This window comes from Periophthalmus magnuspinnatus, chromosome 21, assembly GCF_009829125.3.
Source record: "Periophthalmus magnuspinnatus isolate fPerMag1 chromosome 21, fPerMag1.2.pri, whole genome shotgun sequence".
Lineage (NCBI taxonomy): Eukaryota > Metazoa > Chordata > Actinopteri > Gobiiformes > Gobiidae > Periophthalmus > Periophthalmus magnuspinnatus.
This window is the reverse complement of record NC_047146.1, coordinates 12,067,498-12,088,344: the sequence shown is the minus strand read 5'-3', so window position 1 is coordinate 12,088,344 and position 20,847 is coordinate 12,067,498. Positions and strand designations below refer to the sequence as shown.

The following is a 20,847-nucleotide window of genomic DNA, read 5'->3' as shown; positions in this document are numbered from 1 at the left end:
AGCACGGATCTCCCCTCCTGCTCCAGCATGGCACTAATGGAGCAGGGCCTCTGATAAGAAACGGGAGGGTCACGGTGAATGTGTTTGGGTCGTACCAAAGTACAAAGAGACTTGTGTGAACCCTGCCCCCATGCAAGGACAGAGCACCAGCACACACACATATACACGCATGTATAGCCATACACTGGACAGATCATAAATCTGCACAGAGGAAGGGAGTGGCAAGTGTTGGGGGAGGGAGAGACGTGAGACATCTCCATCAGCACCTCCCACCACCTCACTATGCAACGTCCGCAGGAGGCTGAGGTGCAGCTAATTGCCCTTCACTCATGTTTAAAGCATTTACTCTAGTCTCTGCAAAGTCTTTCATAGGGTACCTCTTATTTAGTATTACAGGATTTTATTTTATTATAATTTCACTAAACATTCATTCATTTAACACGCTACATTTTAGCAAAAGATTGAGCTTCTAGGTTGAGTTTACTCACCACATCCCTGCTCATCACTGTTGTCTCTGCAGTCATTGTGGCCATTGCACACAGACCAAAGTGGCACACAGCGATAGTTGGTCTTGCAGTCAAATTCAGTGTGGTTGTCACAGCGATATGAAGGCCCCACTGCAAAATGGCAAGGTCAAAATTCAGATGTAATATGTACAATGTATGAAAAATATTTCAATTTCTACTGTTTTATATTGTGTATATTCTTCTGCACACAAGAAAGTCTTATATTTAGACCAGAAATGGAGGAATAGTTTATATGTACTTACTGCACTCCTCCAGTGGTTCATCAGAGTTGTCTCCACAGTCGTCATCCACATCACACTTAAAGCTCTGGGGGACACAGCGCCCATTGCGGCACTTGAACTGTCCTGGTCGGCAGGTCCTGGTCGAGCAGTGGGCTGGGTCTTCATCAGACTGATCCCCGCAGTCATCCTCACCATCACACTGCCAAGACTCGGGGATGCAGCGCTTGTTCACACACTGCCATTGGTGAGCTTCACATTGGTGGGTTGCTAGATAAAAAAATGACTTTATTTTTAATATTTTTAATCTTTATTGTGTTATTTGATGTGTTCTTTAGATTGTCAAGTAATTCTTCCATAGCCTACCACAAAGCACTTGGTCTTCATCTGAGCCATCGGGGCAGTCAGAATAAGTGTTGCACAAGAAGTGAGGGCTGGTGCAGTTCCCATCATTGCACTGAAACTGTCCGAGCCTGCAGTGGCGAGTGGGGCATGTTGGGGGCTCGTCTGAACCATCTCTACAGTCTGCCTGGCCATCACATTTCCACCAGATAGGAATACACCTGGGGAGCAAAGATAGTTGATAGGCCTGGTGTCAACGATCACTATAGAAAGTTCTAATAATAATTTTTCACACTAATTGGAATGCTTGGTCACATTTATAGTCAACCTATACCACAGATAGCACAGCTTTATCATAACTACAACTTTATTAGCCTTAATGAACAAATACTAACCCTAACTCTGTAATTAAGTGGTTAATAATCCTGACTGTCTAATTGTTTACTAAGCCTTTATTCATTTTCATATTAAAAGTATAGTCATTTTGAAGTATTACCAAATGGACATGTTTATTTTTTTTAAACTTAAACTGAAAACACAGTAAATAAAAATACTTTTCACAATTGCATAGTTTTTTAAGAAACAAAAAAACAAGCTGTTCTGTTCAAGCTGAAAGATTTCAAAGGGTGATGGAAAGAGAAGTTAAGATTTATTTTACATTACTGTCCAAATAAAGCATAATTATTTAATATATACTGCTGAAAGTTTTCCAGGATTATAGAACTATGGTGAGGGTTTGGTAATAATACTGTATGCAAAAAGGGATTTCAGGGTACTTTCTATGCAGGTAATGCCCATTGTAAGTAAACAAGCCATTAAGAGCAGGTGACAAACCGTTCATTGTTGGTGCATCTGTACTGGGTGCTGGAGCACATGGGAAGGCAGCGGGTCACACCTCCGATCTGCACATTGAGGAAGTGGTCCGGGCATTCGCAGGTATGTTCTCGCCCTCCATGACTGATCAAGCATAAGTGAGAACAGCCGCCATTGTTCACGGAGCAGGGATTGTTTGCTACGAGAAGAAAAGACAGAGTCAACCAATTTCAACTCGCCATCACCAAGCAAAGATAAGACAGCTATTGTTTGACTTGAAAATCTCTCCGCTGAACAACACAATCTTAAGATTTTGGCTGCATTCACCTATACACAAGATTAGGGCTGCACAATTTTGGAAAAAATAATGAATCAATAAAATAGAGTTTTGCAAATGAGTATCAATTACCGGTACATTTTTTGAAGGTCTAAACTACAGGTACAACAAGTTTTTTTTCTATAAAAGACAGGATATTTTATCCTTTGGAGAGGACATTATACCAAAATTTGTTTGGAAAAAAGCTTAATTATTATTTTTTTTTATTAATTATTAATTTGTAATTAAATTTTTTATTATTAATAATGATTTATGATTTTGATTACAAAATATTGAGCAGCCCTACACACCACTTCAAAATTGTAACTAAACTGGGACTAAGTGCAAAACCTAAAATGGACAAGACTAGACCATGACTTAACCAGGACATCAGAACTAAATCATGATTAAACCAGGAGTGTGAACGCAACCTTCCCTTTGAGCATACATACCAATAGGTTGTCTATAAGGATGGCATACGTGGATATCAAATGGTCTATGTGTGGTGTTAACTAAAGCTTCACGTCCAGACCCATCAAATTTGTTGCCCTTTTCTATGGTTCGCGTGTTCCAGTCTGTCCAGTATACGGTGTCCTCAAACACAGTAAGTGCAAATGGATGTGGCAAATTCCCATTATAAACTGTGTGCCTGTGCCGACCATCCAAATCTGAGTATCTGTAAAAATGAACAGAAATTACCTTGGAATTTATGGGCAGTCAATAGAGTGTGATTCCATGAAGTCGAATAGACTTACTCAATGTAGTTCAGATGCGCGTCAGACCAGTAGAGCATATCATTAGTGTAGTCAATGGTGATCCCATTAGGCCATGCTAACTTTGTGGTGATAACAGCTGTTTTGTTGGTTCCATCCATCCCAACACGACCGATAAATGCTTTGTCTCCCCAGTCTGTCCAGTATACAAATCTAGTAAAAGCAAAAAATAAAATATCAAGTTTAGATGAAATCGAACACTAAAGCAATCAAAATCATTCAAGTGGTTTAAGCGTAGTTTTTCAGAATTAGAATGAAATCACATACTGTAGTGTATGTTTAACTGTCAATTATTGTTTTGATAACTATGAAGCAAAAACAGATTCACTTCTGAGGAGGGAGATCCACCACAAGGGTGTCTCCATGGAGATGATATTGCTTCATCTAGAATGCTCCACAGTATGGTACTAACTTATCTGTATCTCTTTTATCTTCTGTAAAAACTGTAATCTGATATTGAACATGTAAATTCCAAACATTAACCTACCCATATTTTGGATGCAAAACTAGTGCCCTTGGGTTCTCAAAGCAGTACGTATTATTGGTGTCCACACAGTGTTCAGCTAGCTTCCTCACAAAGCGTCCATCCAGCTCACTAACTTTGAGGCAGTCCAAGAAGCTGTCCACCCAGTAGAGTTTCCTGGCTACCCAATCCACTGCCAGCCCCTCACCGTGCAGCACTCCATTGACCACCACTTCTCTGTTGCTGCCATTGAAAGACATTCTTTCAATCACCCTGCGGTTTACATCGATCCAATATAAGCGCTTTTCCACACGATCAAAGTCCAAAGCCACCACACTGGTCAGACCCTGTAGGATAAGAGAGTAGGCTTCTCCATCGGTGGACAGGTTCCTCAGGTAGTAGCGGTTGCTGAAGATGAGGTATGGAGCAATGTTGCTGTTTTGGCGGCAGCGGCGTCCGTCAGGCTCGCGCAGGTATCCCGGAGCACACTTGCACACATAGGAGCCAACAGTGTTCTCACAGATTTGGCTACAAACGTGTGGGGTATCAGTACACTCGTTCACATCGTCACACGTTCGGCCGTCGGACATGAGGCGGTAACCCGGGCGACAAGTGCAGATGAAACTGGTGGGTGTGTCGGTGCAGTTATGGTCACAGTTGTGAGTAGATAGCTCAGTGCATTCATTAATACCTATAGTAAAAATAATAGAAAAACAGTACAAATCAATTACTGCGCTATCACATTTTTGTGTAACATGTCTTGTCAATAAAAAACAAAAGCAGAACAGGAAAGAAGTTAAGGACTATTGGATGGTGCGTTTGAGCAGTTGTTTTTTGTACAGAGTTTTTACAACTATGTAACAGATTTTCTATACCCTCTGCTAATTTTGTCCTGAGTGCTGTTACTCTCCTCAAACTGCTATGAGACAGGATCTGATGACCCTTCCTGTGGAGTTGCATGAGATTTTTGTTCGAGCTTTCTATTGTTATTGTACTTTACAGCTCAATGTGCTTAAATTGCAAATAAAGTGATACTGATTGAACTGTTGGTGATGATGTATAACTAGATGCACTTAATAACTGAACAAAGGATATATATTTTACTAACATATTTCTATTTAGTTAATTCAAAAAATAGTTACTGTAATCATTTTTGGCAAGGGTACAAGGTAAAAGTGGTGATAATTTAATCCTTTGTTACTTGGGCATAAAGACATTTAGCGAATTAATGATAACTTATTTATGCAGTCAAGAAGTAGCATTTCCAAGCACTACACTATTATAGTTCTGTAAAAAAAATACTCACCACATCCCTTCTCATCACTGTTATCGTTGCAGTCATCATTTCTGTTGCACACCTGTTGAACTGGGATACAATGTCCATTTTCACACCTGAACTGTCCTGGGGGGCAGGTGGGGGCTGGCGTATGGCACATGTGGTCCTGTTCATCGGATTCATCACCACAATCATTATCCCCGTCACAGACAAAATCACGGGACACACAGCGGCCATTTTGACAGGTAAACTGGTGTTGCTGACAGGGCTGGTAGGTACAGCTTTGCTCATCACTGCTGTCCCCACAGTCATTGCGTCGGTCACATCTGAGGTTAAATAAATATTTTAAAATATTTGAGTAATAATAGATTATTTTCTAGATCTAAGAAGTAATCGAATCTCTGTTTTACCTGTATGAGCTGCGTATACAGAGGCCGTTGCTGCAAGTGAACTCATTGACCCCACAAGATCTCCGTGAGCAGTTTTGATGCTCATCCAATGCGTCCGCGCAGTCTGCATCACCGTCACAGACCCAGTCATGAGGAATGCACTTCCTTTGGGGAGGCTGGTTGTTTACACACGTAAACTCTGAATTTGAGCATGTGCGATTTGCTGGGGATAGATTTTATGAAGTAAAGGAAATGGGTTAATGTTTCAACTAGTATAGAGTATTTACTATTAAGCTATTAAACTCTACCATTTACATTTTGTTCATTGTAATCAGCAAAATTGATCTGTAACAGCTTGGTAATAGCAATGAGAATGAGAAATATTGCAAAAAAAAATCCCAAATTGATCTTCAAACTGGCGTTTCTTCATAGCAAGCAGCAAATGTTTATCTATGTGTTTTTAATTTTGAAAAATGCTGAAACAATATTTTTGAAACAGACATGTATGCAGGTCAGTATAGGGACGTTGGTGGGAATAGGTGAAAACTGACATTTTCTGAGGACTTGTTTGTCCTGCACCCCCACACAAGATGCATTACTCAAACAGGCATGAATCAATCTGAAGCTCTATTTACACAGCAGTGCTGGCCAGAAAAAAGTTACATTCCCACTGAATCTGCATCCATCTAAACACAACTCTGAGTAAGCAAATCATGAGGCAACGCTATTATAACAAGATTAAAAACTCACTTGATTTTGTACAGTATGTCCCCTTTAAACTGATGACTTTAACTTTTGGAATCTTATTGTTGAAAAGAATAAAGGTATATTGCAATGAGTGAAGCAGGAAAATTCAGGAATGTCAACTACTTCCTCTAAACATCTGTAAGTGGATACTTAAGAGGCTGGCAGTGGTTGCCTGCAGGTGCACACCACTGCTTTGAAATGTGCTCTAAGGTGAAAGTCAAGTGACAATGCCCAATTAAAATAAAGCCGTACCACAGTTGTGCCGCTGGTCCTCATCACTCATGTCACCACAGTCATTGTCCCCATCACAAATCCAAGATGACGCAATGCACCTCCCATCATCACAGCGAAACTGGTCAGTGTTGCAAGTTCGAGTAAGAGTGGCTACAACACAAATTACAACACAAACTCATAATTACCAGGCTGCTTATAATTGTTTCTGCATATTGTAGATTGTAAACAGTTTTTAATTAAGTCTTAGTAAATATCTTGGTGCATCCCCCACAACTTTTCAAGCTAATAAACGGAGTGCAATTAAACTTTGGCAGGGCTTTCGTTATTGTCATGGCAACTCCACATTCCCATGCATGGTGAGTTGTCTAAACAAAAGCCAAAGTGAGGCTGGGTAACTGCGGCTGGACAAAGGGAGGGGGAGGAGCTGTTTGTCTCCGCACTCGGAGGGGCGTCACTGCGGAGGAATGTGGACCACAATAGGAGGCCTGACTGACCACATCCGCAACAAAGCCATACACCACTGAGTCACTCCTGGGTGCATCTCTACCATCCTGCACCACCACACAGAGGCAGACACCAGGACAGTCCCAAAAACAGAGAAGCTGATGATGGGGGAGGGGGTAGATGGGGGTGGATTACTCACTGCAGGACTGGGGTTCATCAGATCCATCAGCACAGTCCGCTCCTCCATCACAGTACCAGTGAGCAGGGATGCACCGGCCGCTAGAGCAACGGAACTCACTCTGGGAACATGTGGCCGTAGCTGTGGATGGAGAAAAGCATACATATCTCAGAATATTGGATTTTTAAAAAGAATATACTGAAGTGTTATATATATAAAAAATATTGTATGTTTTAATATAGTCAAGAACAGCATATTTACTTAAGAACTTACAAAGGAGTGAACAACTACAGTATTCTGCTAAATGTGTAAAACATAAGTTAAGGTTGAGGTTTATGTGTGCATTATTAATCCCCATAGAGAAATTACTAATCTGCATTCGACCCATCCTTCAATGCAGTTGGGGCACCCTGCCAGGAACAGTGGATAGCCATAATACCATGCCTGTGGAAAAAATTCAAGGTCTTGCGCTAGGTTTGTGGAGGACCACCATAGCACAAGGACTTTACCTATAATGTAGGTTTTAGGTTGATGATGGAAACTGCAGTGAGAGGCTCCACACATCTCGCTGTGAGTGCTAGCTACTTAGACAGCAGTATCCCTTCTTATTTAGCTTATTGTATTAATAGGACCAAGACACCAATCACCTGCCTTTATTGTGATTGTTCAAGTGCTATCTGTACCTACTTGAATGTGAACTTACCGCAGTGTGTAGGGCTTTCATCGCTCATATCTCCACAGTCGTTGTCTCCATCACACAGATAGGACCGAGGGATGCAGATGTTGGTAGACTGGCATTTAGTCTGCTCTGGTTGACATGTTCTCTCAGCTAGAAATGATAAAGTAGAACAAGTGCCATATTATGTTAGCATCATCAATATATATAATCGTTACATATTTTTTTAAACGTATATCCAGACTCACGGCAGTTCTGTTCATCTGAGGTACCATTGTCGTAACAGTTGTTTATGCCATTGCACACATATTCTTTAGCAATGCAGCGTCCGTTACCGCAAGTGAACTCGGTATTGGGATCACATGGTCTGAACAGGCAGCCCTCCTCATCGCTGTTGTCTCCACAGTCGTCATAGTGGTCACAGCGGTAGTGATAGGGAACACAGCGTCCATTACCACAAGTGAAGACCGTAGGATCACACGTATGAAAGGCTGCCAAAACATGAACGAGTTAGCATGCACAAAAGATCTATGGAAATTTCAAAGCTACATTTTCATTGCTTTACCTGACAAGCTAATAAAAGATGATAGCATCGGAGGGACTGCATGCAATAAAGTAAGTATATGTTTGATTTGTTAGTTTAAATAATTTGTTTAGAAAGGTAAGAAATATAATGTTAACAAAACAAGCACACATACACACCATAGTTTTTAAAATAGATCTTGGCTCCTTATGCAGCAAAAAAATGTATTGAGAAATTAATGTTGTTAGTATAAATATTTTGTGGAAAAAGAAGAGAAGGGGAAAAGGGTTTAACTTAAATAACTGCAAGCAGATTAATTATTAAATAACTTCTTACCACACACTCGTTCCAATTCATCACTCCCGTCTCCACAGTCATTGTCGTTATCGCATTTCCACTGGGCACGGATACAGCGCCCATTCATACAGGTGAACTGGCCTGGCTGGCAGCGTGTCCCATTGTCACGTATACAGTGTTTATTATCAGCCAAATACCAACGACCCTCTGACGGACAATGGCATTCAGCTCCGTTGGGCCCTACAGAAAACCCAACCAAATCACATTAGCAGTATATGTTTAACACAGCATAGGTTATTGGTTAAATTAATAAATTCAATAAAACAAAAAATAGATAGAAGTCGATTTACCAGGTGTGCAGATGTGACTACAGCCTCCATTAAACTGCAAGCAGGGACTGTTGCATTGCTGTTGTTTGCGGCTGGCTAAAACATGGATGTCCATTGGTCGAGATGGAAGGTTCTGGACCATCACTACTTGATCAGACCCATCGTGCTTGTTGGCTCTGTAAATGCTGCGAGTGTTCCAGTCTGTCCAGTAGATGAACTGGCCGAACATTGTCATTGCAAATGGGTAGATGGCTGTGCTTACAATGACCTCACGGTCAGAGCCAGTAAGAGAGGATCGTTCAATCTTCTGTCTGGTGTAGAGCAAAACATTTATGAGAGCGAAGAAAGAAGACAGACATGTTGTTTAAATGAAAAACTGTTAGATCTTACAAGCTGGCATCTGCCCAGTACAGCCTTTCATCCTCATAGTCCAATGTTAGTCCATTAGGCCAAACCAGACTGCTGTTTACAATCACCACTCTAAAGTTTCCTCCCAATGTGGCACGTTCAATCTTTGCATGTGTTCCCCAGTCTGTCCAATACATGTATCTGGCAAACAGAAGAGACTAATGCTCAGTTTAAAGGCTTTAATCTTAGCGTTACCCAGAGTAAGTCTAAGTAAGTCTTACCCCCTGCAGGGATCCAGCATGATAGCTCTTGGTCTAGGTACATGAGCAATAACAGTCCTCTGAGAGCCATCCACAGACATGGAGCTGATGCTCTGATTCACAAAGTCACTATAGTAAATTCTTTTGTTTATCCAGTCATATGCAATCCCATCAGGAGCCCCAAGGTCTGTTAAAAAGAAATCATTAAAAGTAGTAAGGTTCAAATCTCAGTGAAACTCTGTGAGTGATGACTGCATGATGCTCACCTGAGGCCACCTCTACAGGGGCTGATGTAGAGGATGACAGGCTGACGTAGCTTATTTTACTGGCTCCTGATCCTACACTCTGTGTGAAGTAGATCCTTCCATCAGCCAGATCAAAATCTAGTGCCACTGTAGTGCGAGGGACATTGACCACAGGAAAAGGCAGTGCATGATCCTCAGGATCTAAGCGTAAACTGCGCACCGTGCTCTCTGTGGTGTAAATTAGGTAATCATCTCTAGAAACTGCACAGCTTTTATTATCTGTTGCAAGGTCTCCAAAAGCACAGCTGCATTTCTTGTTCTGAAGACCTGAGCCAGACCCCGGGAGAGCAAAGCAGAAGTGTTCACAGCCTCCATTGTCCATCATACAGGGGTTGTGATTGAGCTCCTCTGCACTTGTGGGTTGGGTTCGCTGGTCAAAAATGGTGATGTCCCTTAACATGTTAACATTATCTCTAATGACAGCTGGCTGTTCTGTGTTCCCTGGTTCTTTGCTTGCTTGAAAAACCTTCTTGAGGTTTCTATCCACCCAAATTATACTGTTCTCAAACACTGAAATCCCATAAGGTGTTGGGTAGCGGCTGCCATATCTTACCATTTCTGTATCTCCTCCATTAGGGCTAACTCGAGCAATCATATCCAGTGAATCATCCACCCAGTACACATAACCAGTCAGCCAGTCCAGCGCTAAACCTCTAGGAGTGATTATTCCTGATGACACTAGTACTGTACGGTTGGTACCATCCAAAAGGGCACGTTCAATTTTGGGATTTTGACCATAATCAGCCCAGAATAAAAACCTGTTTTTTGGGTCAACCACAATGTGCCGAGGCATGTCTACTTCGGTCTTCAGAAGAACTCTGCGGAATGTGGTGTTGATACGAAGAACTTCTAAGTATGTCTCTGTCAGGAAGGCATTTGTGAAGTATAGGTTACCTGAAAAAAAAGGGAATCAAATTTAGATCAAATGTATTTCAATTATATATATGCTTGCTGTATGCTGTAATGAACAAAAGAACTAGGATTTAGGTAATAATATTGAACATGTATTTAGTTTCATTGTACCTGCTGCCCAGTCCACAGCAATGCCTCGAATCCCATTGCGTCCTATACCAGATGTGACAAGGCTACGTAATCCTGAGCCATCTGGCTTTACCCGTCTGACCCCATTCTGCGTAGGTACTGTACTACTGAAATCACACCAGTAGATGAAACCAGACGCCATGTGGACATCAATATGTAGCGCATTACGACCTGCAAGAGCAGTTTGGAGATTACATTTATATAAACAATAGAGAAATGGTATTTTAAATATCCAGTATAGTTGACACACCTCTTCCAGCTATAGGCACCATGGCCTCTGAATGATCAGTTCCTTCCATACTAAAACCCTTGACAGCTGACAAGGTCGAGATGACGACAAAAGACTGGTAGGGAGCACAGGTCCTGTTGTCTGTGCTTAGTCTAAAACCTGTGGCACATGCACAGGTAAACAGACCATGTAGTCGAGGCAAGCAGAGCTGCTCACATACACCAGCATTGTTTGTGCAGCCATTTGATGTCCCTACAGAGGCTTTTTAAAAAAGGGAAGGAAGTAAGAATAAAATTCTACATTTCAAGTTGCACCATTTAATGATAGCATGCTTTTCATACTTACTCTCTCGATAATGTACTTTTAAAACTCTGAGTCCAGATATATTGTCACGTAACACAACTCTGTTTGCACCAGTGGATTTATCCACACGCTCTATGACCTCAAAATCTCGATCAGTGAAGTACAGGTGGTCCTGGTAGACAGTCACACCCCAGGGGTGAGACAAACCTGTTACTATAGTGATGCGGTTAGTGCCATCTGGGTCACCACGTTCAATCTGCAAGAGTATAATATATTAACATGCAGTAGTTATGTCCACTTAGTTATAAGTCAGTACATACCATGCCAGTGCTTGTTACAGCCCAATACAACTTATTGTCTTTGATGTCCACAGTGAGGAATTCAATGTGGTCTAAATTATTGGTAAACAAGTTGACAGGGTTTTGGCCATCCATGTCTGCAGATGCCACCTTAGCAGGGATGCCACTTTCTGTTCCGTGGTCTGTCCAATAGAGTTTGCTTAAAAGACAAAAGAAAAACAGCAGACTTAAATACCTTATTTTCTCTAAATTTAAACTGAATGGCAAACTGATCTCTTCATCTGTTTGGTTATACAGATACAATGTATCACACTTTAGACGTAGGAGGCTGCTGAAAGGTTCAGTAACACTAGTTGAATTCTCTCTTGAGGCAAAGCAGATAGCTTTGAGGTGGCTGTTCACGCTCAATGAGAGTGGCGATGAGTGGCTGTGCCAGGACTGTGTTGAATGGGGCTTACCCACGTGCAGGGTCCACTGCTATGCCAACAGGACTGCCAGCGCCAGTAGGAGAGCCGTTATTTGTGATCAGAGTTTTCCTATACTGCACTTCCCCTTTTAGCTTCAAAACCTAGTTGAGAAATCAATGTCAATTCTTATATCTCTTATATATATATTTATCTTATATCTCAATTCTCAATCTTATATACAACATTGCTTCTTTACAATAACCAAGAATGTTACAGGCAGGATATTCAATACCTCAATAGATTGTGTGGCTGGATTGGTGTAATACAGATTCTCAGTCATCCAGTCCAGAGCCAGGCCAACAGGGGAGCCAAGGATGGCAGCAGGGGCCAACTCAGTCCTGTTTGTTCCGTCCGACCTCACTTTATGAATTTCACCCTATGCAGAAAACAGATTTTTATATTAATTATGTTAATTTAGCCCTATATTCAAATATAATCAATCAATCAGTCATCAGCCTTACTGGATGCTCCACCCAGTAAATATTCTGTTCACTGTCATCAAAATCAACATCATATCCATTTTGGAGACCAGCCACAGGAACCATGGCGTCATTACTCTTGTCATCGGGATTTAAGGAAATGCCATAGATGATACTGTCTCTTACAATAATCAGGAACGGTTCCTCATCTGCAAACATATGATGACAAAATTGGTGACCCAAAAACAAAAACTACAGTGTAATAGGCTCATATTTCCAACTAAAACTTGTATAAGTCATGCAATTCAGAGGCATAATCAAGAAGCTAAGACTTCCTGATTTAGGAAATTACTCAGTAATCTAAAACTCAAGGTTTTTGTGAATGAGATTTGGCAAACCTAAGATACCAGGTCTTAATCTATAGGAAGAGTTGACTAGCAAAAGTTCATTCTATTTGCATTGTCATCAAAGATTAGTATCAGTGAATGGCTGTGGGGCATTTTCATTCTTGGATAATCAGAGCCCTGGGGGAGACTGTGTTCTGCTTGGCTTGAATCAGCTGAAACCTGAGATGACTTAAGCTGTTGACCTGAAGGAAGATTTTGAATTAAAGGTTGCCTGTCTTCCTAAGAAGTTGAAAAACAGGTATGATCATTGATAAGTCTGGAAGAGTGTATTAAAATTAATATGGGGCTGTTGACAACCATCTGGATCTCTCACCTGGCTTTCACTATTCTTATATCTATGAGACAATACTGAACCAATGTTATTATGTGTCTGTTACTACATCCCATGTCTGAATTACTTCAGGCTTCATTAAAAGAAGGTGGTAAATGTATTGCTCCATTTGGCAGGAATCATACTGTACCTCTCAAGCAGTTGATTTGGTCTGGTGCCAGTGTCCATCCTGAGGGGCATGCGCACGAGAAGTAATTTGGTCCCACAGCTGATAGCAGGCATATATGAGAACAATGGCTCCTTAAACAGTGATTTTCACCTGAAGAAAAGATGATCATGTAAATCTTAAATGCACTTATGAAATATATTTTATTTTAATTTAAATAAGATCTAATATTCTCAAGATAACATGTTGCGATTTACCTGTAGGCTGCCTAGCGGGGTGCACAGCTACCAGACCCATAGGCTGTGGCAGGTTAAAAAGCATCACTGTCTGATTCTCCCCATGCCACTTGTGTGCTCGCATCACACGGTTAATGTATCTGTCAGTCCAATACACAAAATCCTCAAAAATGGTAATTGCATGGGGGTGTTGAAGTACCTTTTAATGGAGAGTAGCAACAATGTCATGTCATTCGAAAAAATTAACTCAACTCAGTCAATTTATAGTGATGATGACAAATAGAAATGAATGGCACTCACCAGATCACTGGCTAGAACCTGCTTTCTGTTCTTGCCCTCATAGTCACAATAGTCAATAAAATCCAGGTAGGCATCAGCAAAGTACAACAATCTGTTTGGGTAGTCTATGGTAAGACCATTTGGCCAGTAGAGTTTGTTGTTTATGATTGTAGTCCTCAACTTCCCATCCATGCTGGCCCTCTCAATGCGTGGATTTCTGCCCCAGTCAGTCCAGAACATCAGGTGAGTGCTGCAAGTTGGATATTCATCTTTTAACATCAGTTGCTTTAAAAACAGAAGATGAAACTAAAGTAGGCATCATAGTCCAATATAATGACAAAGAAAAAGCTAGACACCACTGACCTCTCTCTTGGGTCCAGCACCAGGCCCCGAGGGTTGGTCACATTTTCACTCACTAGTACAGTGCGATGGGTGCCATCCAGTTTAGACACTTCAATCGTTTCCAAAACATAGTCTGTCCAATACAGGTTTCTTCCTACCCAATCCACGGCAAGACTTTCGGTGACCGTCACCCCACTGTCAAATATCTGAGCAGACAAAAACTACATTTAAAAACAGCAGTCCAATATTTTAATTAATAATTATTTGGAAATAAATAGAAATCTCACCACGGTCCTTTCACTTCCATTTTTATGAGCACTCCAGATTCGATCCTGGCTTGTATCGGACCAGTACACTCGGTCTGTTACCGAATCAAAGTCTATGGCTACAATATTGCGTCCATCGCGAACCACAGAGCGCACCACGTTGGGCTGACTGGTAATATCGTCCTGTATGATCTGGTTTCGACTGGCCACCAGCAAGAAGGCTTCTCGAGAATCTGTGACAGAACAGTGTCCAAACCTTTCATTCAAATAGATCCTTTATCAGCTTGTGCTTGTCTGACACAGAGAAACACCAGGACATTTAAAGAGAGGAGACTCAGATGGCAGTCCTCCGGGAATGTGCCCAAATAATGCGCTATTGTACGGCAAAGTCTTTCAACAGGTTATCTCTCTGAAGTCTGAAGAGGAGCTCATGTCGGGCACGCTCCCTATAAACAGCTCTTTGTTGGTGATTATGTACTAATTTAGCCAGCGATGGATGGTGACTGACATATATGTTATTTGTCTTATCTATAGAAATCAGATCAGCCAGCAAAGAGATGGAAGAGGAGAGACTATGTTAGGCTTGTAGTTTAGAGGCCAAGTAGAACCTAATTATAGTTAATTCCAGCCCAAAAGCCAGCAAGTAAAAAATGTGCTATGAGAAATAATGAGGGAAAATCATCCATATAATGTTATTTCTCAAATTTACTTACTTACATTTCCTGATAATGTGAAACCCTCTTACCTGAGGCTTTGCAGGTTCGCTGGTCTGCCTCAAGGGTGTAGCCATCTTGGCAGTGGCAGCGGAAGGAGCCTCTTTCATTGAAACAATGCTGGCTACAAAGTCCAGGGGGGTTACACTCATCCATGTCTTCACATGTCTTAGAGTCATTGCTCAGTTGGAACCCTAAAGGGCATGTGCACTGTGCCCCAAAAGGGCCTTGGATACAACCATGAGTGCAGCCTGCATTGTTGTCTGAACAGCTTTCCTGATCTGGGTGCAATAGGATAAAGAATCAATTAAACCTAAGTCTAGAATAACTATTCCTATTTCTTAACAAAATAACTAACTAAAATTATTTTAAAAACAATATGAATGAGACAAAAATATTTGTAACTATAATTCTGTCAGATCAAACATATTATGTTTTACACATATTTGAGAGGATTCATAATATTAATTTGAGTGTTGGAAAAATGTTTGTAAAAAATCAAACTATTGTAATACAGATTAAGATTCAACACGTTTTCTTACCTGGTAAGGGCTCATCTGATGATATTGAGAAAGAAAGGCAAGAAAGGAAGATCACAGATTGTGTTTAGATTAATAGGTGAAATCACAATCATGCTTGATTTAACACACACACATTTTAAAATTTTCATATTTTTACTGGTAAAATAAAGACACTATGCCACAGTGAATCAAAAAATATGATATTTTCATATGATGTGAATTTTGATTAAACAAATTAAAACAAATCAAACAACACAAAGAGATTACAATTGGACTTACTGCAGAGTGGAGACTCATCCGCCCCATTGGGACAGTCGGGGGTGTTGTCACAAACCCTGGTGAGGTTGACACAAACACTGTGGCCAGGACATTGCCACTGCCAGCTAGGGCATCTGAAAGGAGGTGTGGGACAGTCCCGTTCATCAGTCATGTCTCTGCAATCATTGTCCCCATCGCAAATCCAGCTGGGCAGTACACAGTTGCCGTTATCACAGCGGAACATTGTGGAGGGGCAGGTGCGAGGGGGGCAGGCATGATGCTCATCACTGCCATCTTCACAGTCTGGGTGCCCATCACACTCCCAAGTCGATGGCACACAGCTGCCATCCGACTGGCACTGAAATTCACTCTCGTGGTGGCACATCCCTGGAGGTCTTGTAGCTGGGAGCAATACAAATATAATGAGTCAAACATGTGGTTTAGCCGTTTTTTTAATATTTGATGGATAACTATAAGCACTGAATTATAGAGTTACTTACGACAGTCTCTTTCGTCTGAGCGATCATTACAGTCAAAGACTCCATCACATCTGTAATACGAGTTGATGCACTGGTGGCCATTAGCACACTTGAACTCATTCAAAGTGCAGTTGTAGACTGTCAAGGGCAAGCAAGTACACAAGTATGTTAAATCTGACATTTCAGTGGTTTATGCAGGTGCATACATGACTTATGCAACAAGTAATGAGATCAATAAAGTAATAGGCTTAACAAAATCCCATAGAATTTCTCTAGTCGATCACTTGATCTGTACAACTTTTCTAGTATATTTTACTTGCAAACAGGTTAAGATTTTAGAACTCTTCAAATTATTCTAGAGGTTACCTGTTAAAGTGTCATAGCCTACTATAAAAGCACTTACTGCATCCTTGTTCATCTGCTCCATCTACACAGTCCCTGTCACCATCACAGACATAATTAGGGTCAATACACCGATGGTCAGGACACTGAAACTGTCCAGGATGACAGGTGCCGCCAATATCTGTAAACACATTCAGACAATGTCAAATGATAATCAATTGAAAAAAAAAACCTTGATGATGTTGATGGTAGTAGGCTATACTTACGGCAGTTTTCTTCATCTGAACTGTCTCCACAGTCATTATCTGTATCACAACGCCAGGTATGTGGGATGCAGTGCTGGTTGGCACATGCAAACTGATTGGCAGGACAGGTCCCAGGTACTCGTGTAGGGCAGTTATTCTCATCGCTGTTATCAAAGCAGTCATTGTGCCCATCACAACGCCATGAAGCAGGAACACAGCGCTGGTTTGCACAGGTGAATGCAGAGGGGGAGCATGTGGTATCTAATATGTATAAACACACTGTATAAACAGGATTCAACACAACAGGGGTACATGTATAAAAACAGTATCTGAAATATTACTGTGAACTCCGCAGTTGACTTCGTCTGTGTTGTCATGGCAATCATCAACACCATCACATCTGTAGCTGTTCGGGACACATTTGCCATTGCCACAGGAGAAAGAGTTGACTCCACATTGCAGGGTGGGGGGCTCATTCGAAGGGTCCTCTACACATATCTGATGGTTAGGTGATAGCTTCATTCCATATGGACACCCACACACTCTGCGGAAGTTAGGAGCTGGGAAACAGAAGTGGCTGCAGTCTCCATTTGGATTTGTTGGTCTGTTGCAAAAATTTGAACCTATATGAGGAGATAGAAAAATGTGGGAGTTTAGGTTACAGTTAATAATGTGTGCTGTTACAAAAGATAAATAGCTTACCAATCTGTGAGGTTAGAGTTAAGGAACTTGAACATGCATGATGTGGCTGATTCCTCGTCTAATAATGACCATCTCCCCACCGTCAGTCTTGCGCACACGCACGATGCCACCCAGTCGCCAGTCAGTGAAGTATGCATAGCCTGGATGACAGGTGCAACAGAGCATAAACCTTAGTATTGAATCTTTCATTACTTCACAGTAACTTTAGTAGCCCCTTAAATGAGCCTCATTAAAGCAAGAGGCACACAGTCAATACACGATCTGATAACATTCTTTACCGTCGAAAATAGTCAGGCCAAAAGGATGAGAGATCTGTGAGATACGGTCCAAAGAAATCCTGCTCTGTCCATCAAAATTGCTGTGCTCAATTTTATCAAAGAATGCATCCACCCAATAAAGACGCATTGCACTACAAATTGAAATGAACACACAAGTTAAATATGGCATTAACCAAGTACTTCATGTGTAAAAATTCTGACTTACCATCCAGTCAATGGCTAGACCATTTGGCCAACCAAGAGTGGTGTTTACAATCGACATGGCATGTGACCCGTCACCCCAAGCCCTCATAATCTTTGCTGGTCTGTACCAGTCAGTCCAGAAAATATATCTAAAGATATAAACCATTGTTAGGTCAATGTTATAAATGTTATATATTGACATATACTCTGTTGTGGGTAGGTATAATATAAATTGTCTAAATGAATGCTTGACTTGTGAATCAATTTAGCAAAGTTCAGACAATGCTTCCCTTCAAACTATTCTCACATTCTATGGCTTTATGACCTCAAGGCTGTTAGAAGTACATGTATTATTTACCCGAGAATAGGGTGTACCACAATGGCTCTGGGGTTATTAAGGTTTTGTACAATGGCCCTCCTGGACTTGTCTGCCAGCTTCAGGACAGATATGCTCCTGTATCGGGGGTCTGTCCAGTAAAGGTTTTTTGAGATCCAGTCATAAGCCAGGTCCTCCACTCCTTCCACACGATTGGCTGCCAGTACCTCCCTGCCTGCACAGATCAAAGCAGTCAAGCCACCGTTTGCCACAGAGATAAAAGAGAAGCAGATTTAAATAATAAATAGACTGTCAGATTGCATTTCCACAAAATGTGCAGGACAGAAAGAGCCAAAGCTGCTCCAAAAACAACCGGGAAGATCAGAGTGATGACTTTTGTCTTCTATAAAAGATGTTCTTGTTTGCTTCTTTGTACATTTGGTCACCTGACTTAAATTACTACACTACTACTACTCACTCACTACTACATTACTCACCAGTGCCATCTACATTTTGTTTGTAGATAATATTTTTTGTGGTATCTGAGAAGAATATTGCATCGTCTTCTGCACTAAAGTCCACCCCAACAAAGTAGGAGGGTGACCCAGTGATGGGCAGGATGATGTCTTCCTGAGAAGAAAGGTTAAAAGGGATTCCTCTTACAGCCAACTGACTAGAGAACAGCAGGAACTGCCTGACACCTTAAAAGAAACAACAACTGGTTAGCAACAAAACTACACTTTTGCAGAATAATTTAAGAGAATTTTACAAACCAACACATCTCTTTCCATCATTATGCAGGTCATAACCCATTCTGCATTTACAGCGGTACCCCAGTCCCCCATTGTCACTCCTGTGGCTCAGGACACAAATCTGCTCACAGCCACCTCTGTTGACACTGCACGGGCTTGACACTGATGAGGAAAAACAGGACATGTTGTTATGGAGATATTGTTTTTTTCTCTTTATTATATACATTTATACTGTGTCAAAATCCACAGTTTCATATACAGTGACACACTGCATAAAAATAGCTCTCTATAAATTATAAATACTGTATATAATTACGATCTGGTGATCTTTTTGAACACATCCTACCGTAGGGCTGTTTGAGTGGATGGATGACAGCAACACCATGTGGAGTTTGAGATGTGCGGTAGACCACTTGAGGGTTTGAGTCAGTGAACTTGTTAGCTTTCATCACAGCCATCTTTGTCCAGTCTGTGAAGTAGACAGTGTGTTCAAACAGACTGATGCCAAATGGGTGGGGGACTGCTGCTCCTCCATGAACCACAGTTTTCCTTTAAATTAAAAACATATTTAATTTGTCATAAAAAACAAGACAAGGTAAATGTTTGACTTATGTGAAATGTGTGACTTATTTACCTATAAAGGCCATCATATGTTGCCGTCTCTATGTAGTCATAGCGGCTATCAACCCAGTAATGCGTTGTGCCTCAATATCAACTGTGATGCCAGCGGGCCAGCCCAATTTGCTCCGTATGATGCCATAGCGGTTGGTTCCATCCATGTAGGCCCGTTCAAGACCTGGCTGTCCATTTAGTGCCTCCCAATCAGAGAAAAACATATACCTACAACAATATAAGGAGGAATATCATTTAAGTTTTCAAATATTAGTTTTAACGCTAAATTAGTTTCCAGTTGGGTGACTATTGCTCACGCCAAAGAGACATTAATTTAAGTCCAACGATATATCTGTAACCACCTGGCTTTCTGCCCCCATGAACTATACTATTGGATTACAATGAGGGTCATCACTTACATTGCTCCTCTCTAATCCACCCAGGGCAATCTGCTAATCTCCCACACATACCCATTATTCCACACCAATGAAGCACGACACAGATACAGTACATGGAGACCGGGAATGGCTGAATGGATGACCAAAAGATGTGCTTTACCCGACTGTGGGGTCCACCGCCAGCCCTCTAGGATTTCCAAGGTTTTCAGTGATGAGCGTGACCCGGTTACTCCCATCAAAGTCCACCATGTCAATCCTGTTGACACTGGCCTCCACCACATACAGTTTATTGTTCACCCAATCCACCGCAAGGTTCTCAGGGTAGTCAACTGATACATTTAAAACCACCTGCACGTTGGAACCGTCCATATCCACCGAAAACACCTGCATACAAAAGACAGCATTGTTGTGCAGAGATTGGATGCAGGTACGTTAGATAAAATGTAATTATTATGGAAAGATGGCAGTTTTTCTAAAGAATCGAATTTACACTGAACAGAAAATGTAAAAAATACTTCATCCAATCCATGGCATATTTAATTATAATAATAATGGCTTGCACTTGTAATGCACTTTACAGGCTACTTGAAGTCTCTCAAAGCACAACAATGTCAATCAAACAATCATTATTCAAATTTGTCAAACAATCATTATTCATTCCCTCTACATTCAATGGTTATAAGATAGTTCTGTGACCACAGCTGCCCTGAGGCAGACTGACGGAAGCAAGGCTGCTAATCTGCACTATCAGCACCTCCAACCACTACCAGTCATTCACACGCTCATTCATTCTAGGGAAGGTGGGTGAAGTGTCTTGCCTAAGAACACAATGACAGAACTTGGTCCAAGCAATAATCAAACCTTT

At 41.2% G+C, this 20,847-nt stretch overlaps 1 protein-coding gene across 1 annotated transcript in view; it reads right to left on the bottom strand.

Annotated features, from left to right (window-relative positions):
• Positions 1 to 20,847, bottom strand: part of lrp2a (low density lipoprotein receptor-related protein 2a) — a 41,678-nt gene that overhangs the window by 13,882 nt on the left and 6,949 nt on the right. Inside the window, 47 exon segments of the mRNA XM_055230759.1 lie at positions 489 to 617; positions 770 to 1,015; positions 1,112 to 1,308; positions 1,922 to 2,099; positions 2,669 to 2,892; positions 2,972 to 3,142; positions 3,477 to 4,143; positions 4,759 to 5,054; positions 5,139 to 5,340; positions 6,117 to 6,248; positions 6,742 to 6,861; positions 7,424 to 7,549; positions 7,645 to 7,887; positions 7,962 to 8,023; positions 8,255 to 8,456; positions 8,567 to 8,856; positions 8,936 to 9,094; positions 9,175 to 9,340; positions 9,420 to 10,352; positions 10,482 to 10,670; positions 10,750 to 10,989; positions 11,074 to 11,287; positions 11,352 to 11,529; positions 11,789 to 11,898; positions 12,030 to 12,173; positions 12,259 to 12,425; positions 13,085 to 13,213; positions 13,318 to 13,495; positions 13,597 to 13,825; positions 13,939 to 14,123; positions 14,205 to 14,416; positions 14,929 to 15,177; positions 15,439 to 15,453; positions 15,697 to 16,077; positions 16,176 to 16,292; positions 16,558 to 16,677; positions 16,763 to 17,002; positions 17,083 to 17,583; positions 17,722 to 17,854; positions 17,930 to 18,053; positions 18,263 to 18,455; positions 18,718 to 18,921; positions 18,994 to 19,134; positions 19,319 to 19,521; positions 19,607 to 19,667; positions 19,670 to 19,812; positions 20,143 to 20,366. Of these exon segments, the coding sequence (XP_055086734.1) occupies positions 489 to 617; positions 770 to 1,015; positions 1,112 to 1,308; positions 1,922 to 2,099; positions 2,669 to 2,892; positions 2,972 to 3,142; positions 3,477 to 4,143; positions 4,759 to 5,054; positions 5,139 to 5,340; positions 6,117 to 6,248; positions 6,742 to 6,861; positions 7,424 to 7,549; positions 7,645 to 7,887; positions 7,962 to 8,023; positions 8,255 to 8,456; positions 8,567 to 8,856; positions 8,936 to 9,094; positions 9,175 to 9,340; positions 9,420 to 10,352; positions 10,482 to 10,670; positions 10,750 to 10,989; positions 11,074 to 11,287; positions 11,352 to 11,529; positions 11,789 to 11,898; positions 12,030 to 12,173; positions 12,259 to 12,425; positions 13,085 to 13,213; positions 13,318 to 13,495; positions 13,597 to 13,825; positions 13,939 to 14,123; positions 14,205 to 14,416; positions 14,929 to 15,177; positions 15,439 to 15,453; positions 15,697 to 16,077; positions 16,176 to 16,292; positions 16,558 to 16,677; positions 16,763 to 17,002; positions 17,083 to 17,583; positions 17,722 to 17,854; positions 17,930 to 18,053; positions 18,263 to 18,455; positions 18,718 to 18,921; positions 18,994 to 19,134; positions 19,319 to 19,521; positions 19,607 to 19,667; positions 19,670 to 19,812; positions 20,143 to 20,366 (9,967 nt within the window).